We start from the raw sequence: 19,616 nt of genomic DNA on the forward strand, positions 1-19,616 counted from the left end.
TCAAATGATGTTGACAGGAAACACAAATTCAAAGTTAGTTCAAAAAGAAAACAGTTAAGGAATAGATAAATCAGTTCATCATACCAAAATCCATTTTAAAAACTTAGAAACATGATTTTTAAGCTAACACTCTCTAGTAGCACCATAGCCTCTCTTTTTAGCCTATAATGATCATGAAGATCACTTACACTCTTGTACAAGACCTGGGACATCCATAAGGAACATGTTCATGTAAAGCTTTAAAGTATGCAAGTAATTTATACAACCTCCTTTTTTGGTTAGAAAAAAAGTCCCAAATAAATTAATATGAGTCTCTTACTGAACCTGTGCATATTTTCAAAATATAAATCATTCCCCTGTGAAATTCACAGTATGATTTATATTAAAATTCACAATACATTTAATGTTAACTGTACTTTAATATTCTGCAAGTCAGTCTTTGTATTTGATAAAGTGCAGTCAAAATGAAAACTGTCTTTAAATTGATCCTAACTTCTATGTGACCCTGCAAAACTGAACACATGTTATAAGAAAGAGTGTTCTTGGGACACAAACCTGATTTTCAACAAAATTCTGCAACATTAAATCAAAGTCACTTCTACATTGGCATCATGGTAATCTCTGCACTTTTAGGAATTTTAAGGCACTCTCCCTTTTTCTCAGCACTTTTTTTAAAGGTTTTATTTATTTATTCATTAGAGAGAGAGAGAGAGAGAGAGAGAGAGAGAGAGGCAGAGACATAAGCAGAGGGAGAAGCAGGCTCCATGCAGGGAGCCCAATGTGGGACTCGATCCCAGGACTGCAGGATCATGCCCTGAGCCAAAGGCAGATGCTTAGCGCTGAGCCACTCAGGTGTCCCATCTGCACCTTTCTTAATTTCCTTTAAGAAACTGCCCTTGAAACTAACAGGTTTTGTTTTCTCCATTTCTTAAGTAATGCTAACAATTATTTCAGTAGTTATTTAGAAATGGCCAAAAGTGAATTGAAAATATATTTGATGTATTACTCTGGTTCAAAACTGGTATAAAACTTAAGTATTGAAGAATTTTTTTTGGCAGGCCTTAGATTTTCATTCTGAGGACAATTTAAAAGAGGACTTCTAAAATCATTCCACATATTTAAAAAAGCACTCTAATCTTACAGTAAATTATCTGAAGTAGAAAATTCAGCTATATATGGAGAGATACATAGAAAACAAAATGCTTTTAAAAGCATAATTATGCTATTCTTATACATATTTTACACTATGAATATATGTTAAATATTGTTAGCACAATAAAACATACATAAACTATAAATTTGTATTGGTTGCATAATATAACACTGTATAAGAATGACCTGTCTTTATCTCAATTTTTGAGGACAAAAAGGAATAAATATTTACATGAGGTCATAAATGAAGTACCATGACTCAGCTCTTATTTTCTTTTTTTTATAAATTAAAAGACAGGAATGTATATGTTTCATATGGTTATAAGTTTTACTCTAACTCCAAAGTTTAAACCTGAGAAAAGAAATTCTGGGTTTATAAATTTAAGACCTGAGATAGCCTGGTTTAGAGAAATCTCATTTTGTCCTTCAGCTCCAAGAGCCACACTAGGGAACTGCAGTTTTTGGTTCTATGCCAGCAGAGCTATTGTAAATTAGGGTTAGGGGTCCCAATGAAATATACCCGGAGAGAGACACTCTAGGCATTTATGTATGTGTCTGTCTTAACTCACAATTTTTTTTCTTAACTCACAATTTTTACAATTACCTAGGAGTGTTACGAAATTCTGTAGAAGACCAAAAAAAAGGTACAAAAAGTTAGAATCACTGAGTCTACTTTCTAGTAATCACAAAAATTGTTTGATTGAATGGAGCAGCAGAGCTATGCTCTAGGTATAGCCCAAATTTGAGCCTAATCACTTAACAGTTAGACATAGGTATCTTTAGTGGCCTAACACATGAGAAGCTTAAAATTTGATCAATATAGTCAACCTATAAGGAATGTCTCAAATCACAGCCCTAGCTCTTACTGCTCTTTGCTCTCCACACTAGTTAGCATTTTCCTTCAAAAGTATTATTATTTTCTGACTAAAATTATCTCAATAACTGCCTTAACTTCTTTTGTTAAAAAGAATGTGAACAATTAATATTTATTAAGGACCTGGTATGTGTCCTGATTTTTCTTCATGCCTTCTAAACTTAGAACTATGAGGGTAATAATCTTGAAAATGACATTATCACCAATAACATGATCATTTTAATCCTGTCTGGGGTTTTAATTATCAAAAAAATCATTCCCTTCATTTCAAATTTTTAACTGCTTTTTGAATAATTATCTTAGGTAAGGTATGCTTTCCATTTGAATAAGAAATGAGACCATTTAAAAGTATAGATTTTACACAGGTTCATAAAATTTGAAAAGTGACAATATAATTCCTAGGGGGTAAATTGCATAGTAGCTACGCCTATTTTTTGGATCACACAATTTCATGTAATATGAATATGCTGTTATCAAACTCATCAGTTAAACCACTCAGCAACATAAAGCTAAACAATAACCTTTCACTATTTTGCATTGTCTATGTATTCATTAGCTTGTCAACCAAATTGTGAGCTGTCTTATTTGCTTATTTTTACTGTTAACCAAATACAGTCATGGGACTCATTAAAAGAAAAAAAAAAGAATTGATCTCCTTGGAAGATCACTGAACTTTTTAATGCCAACATGGCAATTAAGGCAAAAAAAAATAATTCATACATAAAATTTATGCTCCAGAAGGAGGGCATGTCCCAGAAAAAGCTGACATGCACAACAAAAAAAATTGTTTCATTGGTTATTATACTCCTGTAAACATATCCTGTTAAATATGTAAAAAAAAATCTTGTTTGGAAATAGCATTATGCCCAATTCTCATAAATCACATATATCTGGAAATGAATATAGTAGTATGACAATGACAATTTCAAAGAAGTTTATTCACAACTGATGTCAATTACATATTTTGTTCAGACAGCTTTTGAAGCACTGCTAGGAAAAATTAATTTTAATTCATTTTTTAAAAAGAAAAAACTGAAAAATAAAAGGGCGAGGGAGGCACTTCGGTAGTTCAGTCGGATAAGCGTCCAACTCCTGATTTTGGCTCAGGTCATGATCTCAGGATTGTGAGATCCAGCCCCACTTGGCAGACTCTGTGCTGGGCACTAGAGCCTGCTTAATCTTCTGTCTCTCTCCCCCTGGCCCTCCCCCCCCCCCCCCGTTTGCAAGCACTCTAAATAAATAAGAAAGAAAGAAAGAAAGAAAGAAAGAAAGAAGATAGAAGAAAGAAAGAAGATAGAAAAAAGAAAGAAGATAGAAAAAAGAAAGAAGATAGACGAAAGAAAGAAAGAAAGAAAGAAAAGAGAAGAAATAAAGAAAATGAAAAAAAATGTTAGCTTTGTACCTTCACCTTACTCTAAAACAGCTAGAGTTAAAAAATAAAGTTTCCCCTGAGAAGACATTTGTAAAATGGGAAAAAAAATGAAAAGCAACATAGAAAGTGTCAAGTACATTATTAGGAAACAGGTATTCTGATGAAACCTTACACGTAATTTTAGTTTGTTTGGAAAAACACATTGCAAGAATTACTTAAAATCAGATTACAATCAGCTTACATATAGTATATGATTGCTTATATTTCCAATGATTTCAGCAAACCTTGTTTTCTTAAATTATTTGGACAAATGCTAGTAAGATTTGCATTAAAATTGATTTCTCTGCAATAGATTGATAAAATATTCTAGCACATCCCATTTTCTTCCACTGGACTCAAAGATGAATTTCCTCTAATAATTTGCTTAGCATTAAGAAAGAATAATAAAAAGCTCACAAACTCACTTTAATTTAAATTTGCATTCAGGAAGTGCTTGTCTGATATAATTCAGCTGATAAATATGAACCTATGTGTTTATCAAATCCCTAAGAAGATTATCTAAATCAACTCCGTGTAATTACCATTCACCATCTGTTCCACCAGGGCCTGAGCTGATCTGCTGGCATCTTGCAGTTTTCTGAACTTCTCGGCTTTTTCTCGCTCTATGGCCTGCAGCATGATAGCAAAGGTGAGTATTTCAATACAAGGATTGTAAAGCTACACAGTAATTATAACTTCTATTTGCCCTTTCAAGCCTTAAGATATTTCACTCTGTCAGCTTATCATGTGAATCTAAAGATTTTTTTTCACAAGTTTCTTGGCACCAGAAGCATCAAAATGACAATGAAAGCACAAGTCATTTTCATATTGAATTACTACTACTTTTAATAAGATTTCTACCCTTAACTCTTTTTATATGCAATAGTTTTTGATGCACTGTAATATAAGACCACAAAAAAGCAAATCATAAGAAACATTGAAAGGATAAAGTGACAGATAATTAAAAATCAAATTTGTCTTTTAAATATACACCACTGAAATTACTCCTAATAACTTAAGTACACATTCTGTATTAAAAATCAAATAGAAATTATTTTAAGTTATAAAAATCAGAAAAGCACACTAGCATGAATAATTTAGCAAAACCTCCATATTTATATACACAAGACTGTAGGTTAATTTTTCTCTCTAAAACTTTCAAAGTACTCCCATCTCAAGGAAAAAGAGATGCAGTTTCAGAAATCTTTCTAATTTCATTAGTTCATTTCTCCTTAGAGTTAACTTTTGAACTACAAAAACACAATGATTTAAATTAACAAAACCTAGCATTTAACACTGTCAGATTTAGCTAATAATATCTCTCCACACGCGTGCGCGCACACACACACACACACACACAAACACACACACAATACTATGATGTAATTGAACTATATTACCATAGTCACTAAAAATATGTGGCTATAACAATATATGTCCTAAAACATAACTACCTGTAGAAAAAGTAGGCTTTAAGGCACTTAACAGATAGTTAGAGCAATACTCCTATGACCAAATAATAGCATCATACAAATATTTCCCTTGAGTTTGTGACAGGAGGCTATTCTATATACAAATCTTTTTCAAAATTTTATTTAGATCAATGGGTTTTTAAACAAATATTCTAGGGTGTAATACTGGAGTACAGGTAGGAGGCCTATCATCAACACATGCACACTCTGTAGACCATTCATTGTTCAACAGAACTCTGCAAAGATGAAAATATTATAGTTCTGTGCTGTCCAATACAGTAGCCACTAGCCACATGTGGGTACTGAGTACTTGAAAGGTGGCAAGTATGACTGAGGGAAACTTATTTTTCATCTAATATAAATAAATCTAAATTTCAAAAGCTACCATGTGTCAAGTGCCAATGTAATTATACAGTCCAGATCTAGTGTCTTCCCTTTGAAAGCAAATAAAGACAGGCAGGTAGACTAAATACAGATCTAGAGATTATGGCAACATCAGATATACATTCAGAGAAATAAGAAATCATCTTATTGCTAAACTAGACTATTTCCCAAGTACACCAAATGATGGGAATGCTCATACTATAATCCATACCTTTTAAATATTCAAAAAGATTCTTCAATTTTAAAAGATAACCACAATTGAAAGAAGGGCTTTTAAAATTGTTTTAAGAAAGAGTTTCATGAACTAGAATTATTGGATTGAAGGTCAATAATACAAAATAGTAAAAATGCCTGTAGACAATAATATATCCAATCACAAAAAAACTGCAACATACAAAGTACTAATTAGAATTTAGCAAAGATAAATGAAATAAAATGCTATGAAGTGATAGTTTTGGTTTTAAGTATTTATACTCTACCTTAAAAATACACATTTTTTGTTATGCTGTCAAGGGCAGCAAATGAAAAGTAGGTTCATCTCATCAGTAGGGAATTCTCTAAAAGTGATAGACACATTTTAATATCTTGGATTCTACTTGAAAATTTCAAAGCACAGAGATTGTGGTGTTTGGGGATTATATGCTCCCAGGATCCCATACCAATTAGCAGGTGAAACTTCTGGGTTACCTTGAAAGTCATTTTCACAAAGGCATTATCAAATTGTTGACACAAGTATTTGCACAACCATGGAAGATTCTAGCTTTCTAGTAGAATTGAAAAGTCTATGAAAATAAAGTAGCCACAACATCTTGCTAAAGGTAAGAACCTAGATGAAATTCCAAAATTTACATTTTCTCAACTCTCAATTTTTGTCTTCTAAGTTATCTGTTCCTATTAGGAAGCTTATTGGCACATGCTTCCCAACACTTTAAATTTATTCTCCATTAAAAGGTATATGTTATTTGTAAAGGACTCTGAGCACTTTAGAAGAAAAATAAATAAGCACATTCTAAGTAAATATATAACATTCACAACTACCAAGAGCTAGAGCAAGATGTGGGGTATTCCAAATTTGAACTATATCAGCAAAAGGGGAAGTGCAGAGGAAGAGAGGGAGAAGGAGAGAGAGACAGAGACAAGCAAAAAATACATATACGGCAACAGAACAAGAACAGAAATAGCCACTTGGTATTCTCCAAGTTAAACAGAGTTAGGGTTACCCTTTCCTATTAGAAGGGTTTCTATTTTAACTACACTGAGTTTTTGCTTTTTTATATTTGAAATTATATAAGGAGCAGAATCAGGAGTGCCTGGGTGACTCAGTTTGTTAAAGTCTGCCTTCTGCTATTATGATCCTGAAGTCCAGGGATAGAGCCATGCTCTGCAGGGAGCCTGCTTCTCCCTCTCTCTCTGCCCTTCCCCCAAGCTCCTGTGCAAGCTCTCTCTCTCACACTCATTCTCCTCTCAAATAAATAGTCTTTTAAAAAATGAGAAAAAGAGTAGAATCAGAACACAATGCTGTCTTTATAAATGATGAAAAGAAATTACCACTGGCTTCCTAAATGTCATGATCATAATCTTTTCATTCTAAGCATCTAATGGAATAATCAATTAGTATGAGTCACAGAGGGGAAACTTCTAATTGATTATTTCAGGGGTAACTAGCTTAAATATCTAGTTTGGTTAATGACATTATTCCAATTTATTTATTTATTTAACCGCACACACACACACACACACACACACACAAACAGTAATACAGAGTAGGTACTATTACCCTTACACTTTAACAGAGGAGGAAAATGAGGCACACAGAGGTGTGTTAAATATTTGAAAACACTGCCATAGCCATGATAAAAATCAAATTCCTTACACTGTATACCAAATCTCAGTTTATGAGCATTATTTCATATGTATTTCATAATAATTCAGTGGGTTGGAAGGAACCAACAGCATTTTATCCTCTTTTATACAAGAAAAAACTGAGCATCAGCAAGATTAAGTCATATATACAAGATCGTGGAAGTAGAAAGTTTTAGATCCAATTTTAAAAGCCCAATCATCTATTTACAAGTTCAGCTCTTTCAAACACACTCTGCTGTTCTAAGGGTATTTCAATGAAAATTAATCAAACAGCTTCGAATGTATCCGACTACAACTCACAGCAAAGGCAACCTGATAGTTTGGATGTAGTCAAAGATGATATTTAAAATATTTAACCATTAATGCAGCATGGGCACCAAGCTATCAGAAGGAAGGCCTGGTTACTCAGAAGGGACAATGACAGTCTAGAAGCTGATCAGAAACTCTGTGTACAGGTCAATTACTTTACTCCATTGCCAGATGTCTACTCTACAGAAACTCAATAACTCGTGTGTAATAGAGAGGCCTGAAAAAGAAGCAGTGGCCACCACATACCTCTCAGTGTTCCGATGATATCTGGGTTAAGTAACATCACTTTAAAGAGGAATATTGGAAAAATAAAGAGATATTGGCACAAATGCACTCTGAGGAGTCTGAACAAGACAGTGAAGAGTACAGAAAACATTTCATTTCAGACACAGTTTATAGATAGTTGATTTTTTAAAATGAGAAAACTTAGGGTAGTAAGAAGACAGTAAAGAAGGTAATGAAAAGTTTTGGAGTCATTCTATTCTCCGAAGGTTTGAATTCTGTCTCTACTGTTTACCAGCTGTTTGACATTTGGAAAGTGATTCAACCTTTCTGAGCATCAATATCCTCTATGTAAAATAACACTAACAATACCTACCCTTCAAGGATTCTGAGAAGATTAAACGAGGCTTTTCAAATAACTTATTTCCCAAATTGGGACAATTCTTACATAGTAAAATGGAAATCCAGAAATAACTAAGCTGTAACAAATAGAATAACATAAACTGAAAATGTTCCAAAGAGCCACATGTGGGCACCCGAATGAATGGTGATTTCAATCATCTTTAAAAAAAAGTTTAGGAAAAAAATCTTGGCCTAAGAGTGGGTTAGAGTACCTGCTCACAAAAATACAAAAATGTGTGTTGGGTGTCCAAATAACCACATATACAAAGTGCTAAAGAAGTTTACTAAATAAACATCACCAAAACTCCTTTTCTTCCGGGACCTGGACATATATGCATTCATTTTCAAATAAAATATATGAACTTCTGTCTTAAAATAGGTTAGATTAGTAGTTCCTAAGAAACATGGTTTTGAAAAAGGGAAGGCATGCCCCTTACTATAAAAGGGTATGTGCCACCAGGAGAAAAATTGGCCCTCCACATGTCTACAATGCAAAGTAAACACTAGCCCATGAAAGAACGGAAAGAGAAAGACAAAATAGAAAGAAAAAAACTGATCATCACACCTATTCCCTTATTCAGTTCCATGAAAACTGTTGCTATTAAGGACACCATTAGACTCCATGCTACTACATTCAATGGCAGATCCTCAGTTTTCAACTTACTTATCAGGATAATCTGATTCAGAGGATACCTCTTCAAAATATTTCCTAAGTTGGTTTCCTAGATGACAAGTACACAGTCTTTATCCTACCTCAAGGACTCCCTTTACTCAATCCCCTGTGCTGGTTCTTGCACATTTCCCTATATACATGTATAGAACTACATCTGTACCTTCATTTTTTCAAGCCAAAAACAGAATCCTTCTTGACTGTTCTTTTTCTCTCAAATCCCATATCCAATCCCTCAGAAACTCCTGCTGACTCTAACCTCAAAACACATCCAGAAAATGTTATTACTGTGCTCACTACTACCACACTAGTGAAAAAAACCTCCACCATCACTCAGTGGTCTGGATATTTCCAAATAGCCTACTAAATGGTATTTCTATTTCTACCTTTGCTCCCTGATGCTATATTCTCACAGCAGTCAGAAGAAGCCAGTCACAACAGACATCAACTCAACTCTTCAGTAGCCTCCCTTCTCATCTGAGTAAAAGCCCTAACCATGGTCCACTTGACCTTAACCTCCTTAATTTCTATGGCCTCTTCTGTGACTAAACACCCTGATTCTTCACCTCTGCCATATTTGTTTTTCTCTGATACTCTAGGTATGCTCCTCCCTCAGACCTATGCATCCTCTCTTCCCTCTGCTGGAAATGCCCCTATCTCAGGAATCTATAAATCCCTCACTACCTTTAGATCTTTGCTTAAAGGTCACTTTGTCAGGGAGGCGTTCTACTGCTAGTCTATCTACACACACACACATACACACACACACGCACACACTTCCTAGCCCTCATTCCTCCTGTATTTTTGTCTTTGACATTTATCAGTAACATTCTATATATATTTGCATATTATTGCTTAATTTTTATCTTTCTCACTGGAATGGAAACTGTAAGAAGGGTATCCTCATGAATTCCCTTCCTCACACCATCTCCAGGGCCCAGAAGAGTGTCTCATACATAGTAGATGCATAGTAAGGCGAGGTCCGTTGTAGCATAATGCTTCTATATATGATATTATTGTCTCTCCCATCCTACTCACACTTAAAATGCTCTTTGAAGATGTAAATGTATAACAAATCATAGTAGCTATACATATACTGGTTATAGCAACAGCCTAGGAGTTTAGGAGCTGCAAGTTCAATAAAGGAAAGCTTGATTAAATGAAAGTCTTCTAGAAGATCCAGATTAGATGGGGAGTTGGACACATTGGCCTGCTTTCCAACGGGACTGCTATGAAGTCCTGAGAGCTGTAATAAACAATTACACAAATAGAAAACAAATAGTACCATGTAAAATTCATTAAAGTCAAAATTTCATAGAATCTTACCTGGGTTGGGGAAAAGAAAAGAATTGGGATGGGGAAATAACACAATGCTTTTAATATTTCTTAAGGAATAATGACACAATGCCATACTGAAAAAATTAGAGGGAGTATAAACTCCCAACACTGCTCTACCAAACAAAATTTTAGCAAACTTTTTTGGCATCTTCACTAAGGTGCCATGGACTCCATGAAAAAGAAACAGAAAATGGTAAGGCTAAAAGAAGCTGAAGTTAACAGGAATGGAATGAAATTTCAAGATCATAGAGATGTGGATATCAAAAGGAAGAAACTAAAAGTGCATCACCATGATCTAAATCAGTACTGGAAACTGTAAAATGTGGAATGAATACTGAACAAAAGAGGATAGAATGTTTCTTGACTATGGTACTAACCAGGATTCTCTGGGCCTCAGGAGAAGATAAACAAGTGTTCCAGCTGGCTAGAAGAAATATCATATTTTAAAATACCTTAATTAGGTTGTTTCTGTATTTTCAGATCATGTTATGTTATGCTGACATGTTGAAATGTTTTGTTATCACTAGAGAATAAAAGTAAGAACTCTTTATTAGTCTCAGAGATTTGGGGACTTTTTTTCTCAGATATTTTCAAATATTTCAGCATCTTCAGTCTTTATTCCTCCTCCATGGCTCACTCATGCTCTCTCTCTGCCCCCTCTCTTTCTATAGCCAGATACATAAATATGTGTATATAGAGAGATAAATATGTGTAGATATATATAGATATATATGTGTGTGTGTGTGATATCTTTGTATATATATTTACATTTGTATATATATTAGCTTTCCCCTTTTTTTAAGATTTTATTTATTCATGAGAGACACAGAGAGAGAGAGAGAGAGAGAGAGAGAGAGAGAGGCAGAGACACAGGCAGAAGGAGAAGCAGGCTCCATGCAGGGAACCTGACATGGGACTCAATCCCGGGTCTCCAGGATCATCCCCTGGGCTGAAGGCAGCACTAAACCGCTGAGCCACCCAGGCTGTTCTCCCCTTGTTTTCAAAGCCAAAAGTAGCCCCTGAATGCTCTTCAACCATGACATCCACTTTGCTCTATGCGTTTCATCTTCAGTATTAGTCCACGTATCTGTACTCACCACTATACAGAAAGATCTTTCATGAAGGGTACCAATTTTCTTCTTGCCAGGTGCAATGCTTCTTATAGCATTAAGTACCAATAACTAAAACTACCCCTTACAAATCACCTTACTCAGGAAAACATTTCTGTCCTAGACATTATGATCTTTCTCTAATCTATTGTCCTTAGGAAATACATCTTGCTTTTCTGTATATCTGTCTCTCTCTGTTTATCTTCTATGTAATGTGTGTGTGTGTGTGTACACGTAGATAGTATTTTTAATCTTAAAAGTATCTATTTTTATAATATATGCTTTTGAAATGATTTTTCTTAACAGAAAAAATGAAATACTTTAGTCAATATATATTCCATATGTGATCATATGTTTAGAAGCTACTACTCAAATTGTGAAGTATCTAGTACAGATAATTTCAAGTAAAGAAGACAGAAGCTAAAAAAAAGGCATCAGTTGACCATTTCATATGAAATGTATCGTTAATTTTAAAATATATTAAAGGCCCATAAAAATTCTTAGAGATATCAGGAAATCATGAATTCTAAAATGTGTAACTTCAAGTGCAATATAAAAGGCAACTGAGTTGTATAATAACATAGAGAAAAAAGAAACATAATTAAGTTTTAAGCCAAGTATACAAAGAAGGGAAGTTTACTGATTCTCTAATAAGTTGATTAAAAACACTCTATGACCTCTTCCTCCTTCTTTATCGGCATCTCTTAAAAGCCTCCTCCTTTCATGACATCTTCTCTAATTAATATGAAAGTAAGTTTCAGATTCCCCAGAGGCCTACTCTGACTTTAGAAGCAATTAATTTTCTATTCACTTAACATTCTATAATGAAGTTTTGCCCTTTGACAGAAAAAGTAATTTATTCACTCAAATGTTTATTCAGAAGTTGTTACATCCTTCATATTGGTAGCAGAGCCTGACTTAAAATGTGCCCGAGGAACTGAGAAAAAAAATCACTTATTCATATAGTCAAATATCAGCTGTGCTAAGTACCAGGTACTATATGAGGCACTGGCGTGCCAAAATCAAAGTAAGCCAAACCAAAACAAACAAAAAACAAAACCAAATTAAGTTCCAGACATTAATTTCCAGAAACCAGCAATCTAACCAATGTTATAATGGCCAGATCAGTATGGATACGTAACAGAAAATAGGTCATGGCAGCCTTCACAAAGCAACATGAAGATACTGACTTTGTCAATGCCTTCTAGTCAAAGGCCATCAGGTACATGCCTATAGCTAAAGTTAAGTTGATTTAGTTGTTGCAACAGGAGAGACGGCATATAATAGCAAACTATGGGGTTGGATTTGGGGCACACGTAGGTGAGGAGAATGGCCAAGGAAGCAGGGCTTTGCCTTTAATTAATGCTGTAATGAAATGGAGGTACTTCTATGACTGGACATCTTAAACATTTTTATCTAGATGTCAGAATCAATGTAGAGAGGCTAAAATTATGATTAGTAAGGCAGCATAATTTGTCACATTAGGGAAGATGAGGGGATATGCAGTCATTTCGGGTGGTTTGTACAATTTGAGGGGTCTGTATTGAAACAGGATTACAAAAGGGTTATGTTTTTGGCTTGATCCACCACAATCATGAAATGGCCTTGTCCGGTGCTGGCATTCTGAGCCCTTGTGCATATTCAGCAGGAGAATACCACAGACTAGCTGAAAGCAACTAATATGGCTTTGAGCATCTCGAAGGACTAATTGAAGTGCTAAGCCAGCTCCTGACATCAGTGGCTACTTTTTGCTTTCTCAAATGAATATCAACAGAAGCATAACAGAATAATATTTTTGTTTTAGTAAGTTCACTTTAACCAAAGTGATACGAAAACTGCTAAAGGAATACAAAATTAGTGGTGGGGAAGATGGCCTAGGGATTGTCACTTTAAACAGGTAACCCATCATATTAGCTTTAATCAGGGTTGTAGTGATGGAAATGGGGAGAAATGGACAGTTTCAAGAGCAGTTAAGGGAACAAAATTAACTGAACTTGGGTGGACTTGCAAATGGAAGGGGAAAAAAACCTAGGTGACCCAGTTAGCTTTTAGGTTTCTGGATTAGGCTGTTGGAAAAAAAGAAAGGAAAGACAAAGAATAAAGGAGAGCTGAGGTGATGAGATTTATTTTAGGTTTTCAGGCAAATATCCAATTAAAGTTCTCTATTAAATAATTAAATAAACTGGTTTGGGTTTTAAAGGGAGAAACATGAACTAATGATACATATTTGGGGGCCATAAGAAAATAGGTGTTATTTGAATAGGAAGGAATGAACATAATCCAGAGAAGAGAAACAAGGGAAGAACTGCGTAGAATATCAACAATAAAGGAAAAGGGAGATAGAAAAAATAATCAAAAACGTACAAAAGGTAACCAGTAGATAATGGTATCCCCAAAACCCAGGGAGGAAAGTATTTCATGAAGGACAAACAAGAGAGTCTAGTCCTGCAGAAAGGATGAGTAACAAAGACACAAAAATATTCCTATGTGTTTATAGGAGATGAGGGTTTTGTTAAGCATGTGGACGTGTGGCTAAATAGAAGCAGGATCCTTAGGACATAGATAGTGAAGATATTGAGAACAGGACCACGAACACACACACAGATTAGCCTTAGCTAGCCAAAGCACCATCTTTTCCACCAAGGCACAGGGAGAAAAAAGAGAACATGAGCACAAATACACATAATTTGATAGATATTACCTTAAGTAAACTACGAGGCAAAGTCATCTACCATAAATGGGAGGGGAGGAGTTTAGGAGATCCATTAAAAACTTGAAATAACTGAGAGAAATAGAAAATAATTGAGAGAAATAGAAAAGAAAATTTACTAGGAATGCATGGAAAGTCAATTGAGAAGTACCAAAGACTCTGTCTAAATGTAGTATTTCAGAAACAGAGTAATGTCTGACAGTGAAACACCTACAGAATAGTGATGCAAGGATGTAGCTGAATTGAGGAGATTAGGGAAATGGAAACTTTTGGAGATAGCAAGACAACCAACATGGGCTGAGATTTCTAAGGATGAAGGCATAACTTGAGTGGAGAAGACTGTCATCTTGGTGCCAAAGTCTTCAATGAGAAAATAATATCATACAATGGTGAGTGACAGATAGCCACTGGGCATGAAACACAAGAGACAAGATATCTCTACATAGAGAGCAGTACTTTAGGAATTGGCTCTGGGAAGTGAGGAAACTAGCAATTCTAAATGAGTGGGGGAGTGGAAGAATCATTAGTCTTAGTGGTGTTCTTGAGGGTAAAGGTGGTTTCCACAAGTACATAGGATAGAAAGTTTGTTTTGGAAGAAGGACTTCAGAATGCACAGGGGGTGTGCATGGGAAGGCACCAAGGCAGAATAGGCTTGTAGAAGAACAGAGAGAGGAAGATACCAGAAAGCACAGATGAGCAGAGATACGTATATTGTGGGGGGCAAGCCCATATAAAAGACATAAAAGAAATGTAGAATTAACTGGCTTGAGGATTTCCAACAGAACTTATTTAAAAGTTGATTTGGTGTGGGTGGGAGCAAGCATGGGTCCAGAAAGAGCCCAAGGCCTATTGACCTAAATAGCCAGTGTGAAGGCTTTCAAGAGAACACTATACAGGTATACAACCACCTTGCAGTAAGACTAGATTGTTTTGTTTTTTAAATTACTATCGTATATTACCACGTGCTCAACTCAAGAAGTTGAGCAGTTATACCTGTTAATTCAGCTTGAAATTCTCAACTGTGGTGACACTGATAGAATGAGTAAATGATCTAGAAGTCCAGAAAAGTCTCAGATGGTGCCTTTGAGTACTGATTCTCAGACCTTTATATACAAACGAGTCACCTGTGGATCTTGTTCAAATGCAAATTCTGATTCTTTAGGTCTGACCTCACACATTTCTAATAAGTTCACAGATGATGCCAATGTTGGTCATCCAGGGACCACTTGGAGTAGAAATGTCCCCTAGAATTCAACTTTTAAGTAAGCACATTATTTTAATTATATAAATAAAACACATGGCTAATAGAGAAGGAAAATTTATGTTAGGTTTAAAAGTATATAAAACTGAACTGATAATATTCTAGGACATTCTAATTGGCTGAAAGTATTTGACAGTAGTAGATGAATGGAGTCAGTGAAAGAAAAAAAGAAGGCAATATTTAGCCATTTTTAATGGGTGCCTAAAAATGACTACAATTCAAGTTCATGAGACGGGCCTCCCCTGTGTTCAAAATAAGCTACATAAACTGACAGGTGAAGAAGAAAATTAATGTACACCTAAACTGCATCTCCATCATCATTACTATGTATTTCTCTCAAGGATTTGTAATAGATATATATTATATTTAGCCTGAAGGAAATGTCTAGGTAAATCATTTCATGTCCTATTTTAGTAGGCAATTAAGAATGATGTTATTTCAGAAAATGAGAGAAGTTGATAAAGGTGACTCACGAGGCATCAGAAAACCACTCATACAATATTGGAGATTTTTTTAGTACTTTCAGTCTGTCATCACTGACACTATTGATCAAATGCAAATTGCTTCTAGGTAACCAAATGATAACAGGAAATTTTTGAATTTATATTCTTGAAATGCTGGAACTCAATTTTCCTGCTTGATCAGAGCTGTTTTAAGATACAGACATAGGATGACAAACAGGTAAGTAGATTATTGAGATAAATTTTAAAAAATATAAATTAGCTAATAAAAGCCCAAGGTGACTCATACTTTCAGTGGCCAAATATGTCACATGACCTTTAAAATGTATTTTAGAGAGTTCACCCTCTCTAAGCAGTTTTCTATTCATTGAATTTCCCTCCACAATCATAACAAAAAACATACCATCCAATGAGTGTTCTTTGAAATAACACATTTTGCTAATTCTCTACTATATATACTATGCTTCAGTTTAATTTTAAAACTAAAACATTAACATCATAGTGCTCATTTCTTGAAATTATTTACAATTGTCTATTATTATACTAATAACAGAACAGTCTATAAAATAATGCTTTTAAAATAACTTCCCAATTTTTAAATCATTAACTCTGAGACATGTTGATGGAATCAACATCTCCCCTACCTCAAGCAGCCTAAAAAATAGATTACTTTCTCCTAGAAGAAAATCATTTTTTGCTCTCCAAATTTTCCAATCCCAGAGCAAGTATTAGCTTGTATCTAAGATAGTGTGTTTGGAAAAATCTCAGAGAGTTCGTCTGGTATGAAACTGATTGCTCAAAACATGAAACTGATTTATTCCCCCCCCCACGTGACCTTCCTATAGCTAAAACTATTTGACATTCAGAATATTTGTTTCTTTACCCTGCCCGCTACAGAGCATTTATCTGCCTCTTAGAAACGCTCTCACAAACAATGACCAAAATGGATGTTTTATAATTGTCGAAGTTGAAATATCAAAGCCTTCATAATGTCCTTGAAGGTGAGGCAGCTCCTACTAAATTAATGAAAATCCCTATTGTAAAGGACAAAACTATAATGTCTCAGCAGGGAATAAAAACAGCAAATCACCTCTTACTATAAATAAATATTGAAAAAGGCTGGACATCTTCTAGTTATGGTAATGCAATACATAAGGATCTGGAAAATGCAAATCTGTTATGGCAAGTACTAATGAGTATAAAGAATAACTTTTTGATGATAATGAGAGCACAAACAGGGTCCTAAGTATAGTATTTCTAAGGGTCCATTCTATTCTGCAAGCTTGCTAAGTCCGAGCCTTGAGGTGACAGAACAATACATGAGGGAAAATCAATGAGTTCATGTTATAAAATTGTTAATTTACAGCTAAATAATATAAAAGTTAAAGAAGGTTTATGAAAAGCATCCTGCTCAGTCACAGCAGAACCAGGAAAGATTTCTCGATGCTAAACACTGATTCTGCTGGATATGTAAAATAGATATTAAAGATATATTTAAAAGCATTATTCTATATTGCTTTAATCTTTTCAATTGATAGAATCAGATAGTGCAAAGCACAGAGTTTACAAACAGCAAAACTTAGGAAAATACATAAAAACTAATGTATAACCTACATTGACTTTTTCTTTAAGGTCTGAGACGTTGCCTTCCTTCCGATAGATTGCAAATTCAGGACTCTGCAACACAGCTTCTGAACGAGTAATCCAACTGTGAAGTTCAGTTATATCGACATCCAACCTAAGACAGGAAAAAAATAAGGGTCATTATTTCTTGATTATCTCTTTCTTCCATATGAGAAAAAAAAGCAATCTATCCACATTTACCATTTTCCTTCCAATCTGAGACTCCTGCCTGATGCCCCTGTTACTGTTAATAGCACTACCATTTCCCTGGTCATGTAGGCTCAAAATTTGGAGGTAGCTTTGATCTACAGTCTTATGATCATGGAGGTCATTTTATTAAGCTCAACGTAGCAATCACCTCTCTACAGTATCTCCTATAAGCTATCACTCTGCCTCTGCTTGAATGTTTGCACTGGCTGAAAAATTACTACTTCCCAAGATAATGCTCTTCCTTTCTGGAAATTACTTACAGCAAACAAAAAATTCCTGCTGGTAGCTCCCATTGAACCATACCTTTGAGATCCATGCCCTTATGTAGTCTCCAACAATACTGACTGAATTTGGCCATGTGACTTGCTATGACAAGCAAGATATTAGTAAGCATAACACAAGCAGAGGCTTCATAAGTGCTTGTACTCTGGATCTTGTCCTCTTAGAACATACACTGAGAATGCAACTGTTATCTAAGAATTCCAATGGCCCTTTAAGGAAGTTTGATCTGGCCAGGTGGAGAGACAACAGTAAAGAGAATGAGGCACTCCCCACATGAATAAGCCTTTCTTTTACCCCATCTCAAACACCAGCTGAATATAACCAAATGAATTCTCCAACTGATATCACTTAGAGCCTCAGAACTACCCAGAGAGCCCTGCCCACATTGCAGAACTGTGAGAAAAGATAAATTACTTCTGTTTTAAGCCACTAAATTTGCAGTGTGATGTTATGCTGCATTAGACATCTAATTATATACCCTGATATTCTCATTCTTTTATTGTAGAGACCTATGGAGCCAATGAGAGTTAACTGTTCAATCAAGTCAATCAGATTGAGTTAAAGCAGAGAGTGAAGGATAGTCATGGACAGGTTGCAAAGGACGAGGATATCTGTGCATCACTTGAAATTCCAGGCACAATTCTAAGTGTGTGTGCATTCTTCCTGAGAAAGAACCCCTAGATTTTATCAGCACCTGTAAAGAATCTATGAAAGAATTTAGAAATCATCTAATCCAAGATTATTAAAACAACAGGCAACAAAGTCCCCAGAAAAATATTTACTCAATTTTCATAGGAAGTTTGTGAAGGACAACACAAGTACAAATACAAAATTTAAGACACCAAGTAATACACTTTTATCACCATGCCATATCTTCTTATCCAAGAAAACTCTTAAATACTTGAAATTAACTCTTTCAATCCGCTAGAAAATATCTGATGGCACCCTATCCTATTCCTAGGATAGGAATCCATGACTAATCCCTTCACTTGTCAGTATTAAAATTTGGCTCCTAAAGACATCATGTCAGTGTTAGTGTTTAGTACAATTAGGAAAGAATAGACAATTATCTTCTTAGATATGCAGCCTATGAGTCTGGTCAATATTTTGACTTCCATATTAGACTTTTAATTCACATTGGAGTTAAATTGAGCTAAGACTTCCCAGAATTTCTCACATAAACTATCACCAAGCTAGTTATCCAGAACCACAAACTTAGGAGCTAACTTCCCTCTCTTTTTTTTCTTTCTTTCTTCCCCTCCCCCCCCCCCTTTTTTTTGAGAAAGAGAGTGCATGCAGGTCAGGAATGGAGGGAAAGGAAGAGAGAGAATCTTAAGCAGGCTCCATGCCCAGCATCAAGTCCAATGCAGGGCTTGATCTCACAACCCCGAGATCATGACGTGAGCCAAAATCAAGAGTCAGACGCTTAACCGACTGAGCCATCCAGGGGCCCAAGGAGGTGATTTTCTGAACTCATAGTTCAGGGCTTTCAGTCATAGAAACCTGATAAAGTTTCTCATGTTAGTTGCAGACTATTGTTTTAAAATTAAACTGATACAGAGCTTCATAGAACATGAAACGTTTCCTAAAACAATCTCTTTGTGTTCTTGAAATAGCCTATGGTAAGGTATTATTAATCTCTCTGATGATGTAAAGGAACAGAAGCGCAAAGAAATTAAGTTAATTGATGTCCAACTGGTTAGTTCCATGGAGAAGGAACTTAATTTATCTTGTTTACCATTATATCCTTCACCTCAAATAGGGCCTGGTTCACAGTGACAAATATTTACTGAGTGAAGGGTACCCAACAAGAAATTGAAGGAACAGATATCTCTTGAATTCAGAGATTTCTACTCCCATCTC

General features: G+C 35.1%; 1 protein-coding gene across 2 annotated transcripts in view; it reads right to left on the reverse strand.

Annotated features, from left to right (window-relative positions):
• The window catches only part of DMD (dystrophin), a 2,426,617-nt gene that overhangs the window by 1,351,512 nt on the left and 1,055,489 nt on the right, over positions 1-19,616 (reverse strand). For both annotated transcript variants that reach the window (XM_072743155.1, XM_072743156.1), the window contains exons 18-19: positions 17,253-17,376; positions 3,980-4,067 (exon numbers count right to left, since the gene is read on the reverse strand). In XM_072743155.1, coding sequence (XP_072599256.1) covers positions 3,980-4,067; positions 17,253-17,376 — 212 coding nt within the window. The remainder of the gene's footprint in view (positions 1-3,979; positions 4,068-17,252; positions 17,377-19,616) is intronic.

This window comes from Vulpes vulpes, chromosome X (assembly GCF_048418805.1).
Source record: "Vulpes vulpes isolate BD-2025 chromosome X, VulVul3, whole genome shotgun sequence".
Classification (NCBI taxonomy): domain Eukaryota; kingdom Metazoa; phylum Chordata; class Mammalia; order Carnivora; family Canidae; genus Vulpes; species Vulpes vulpes.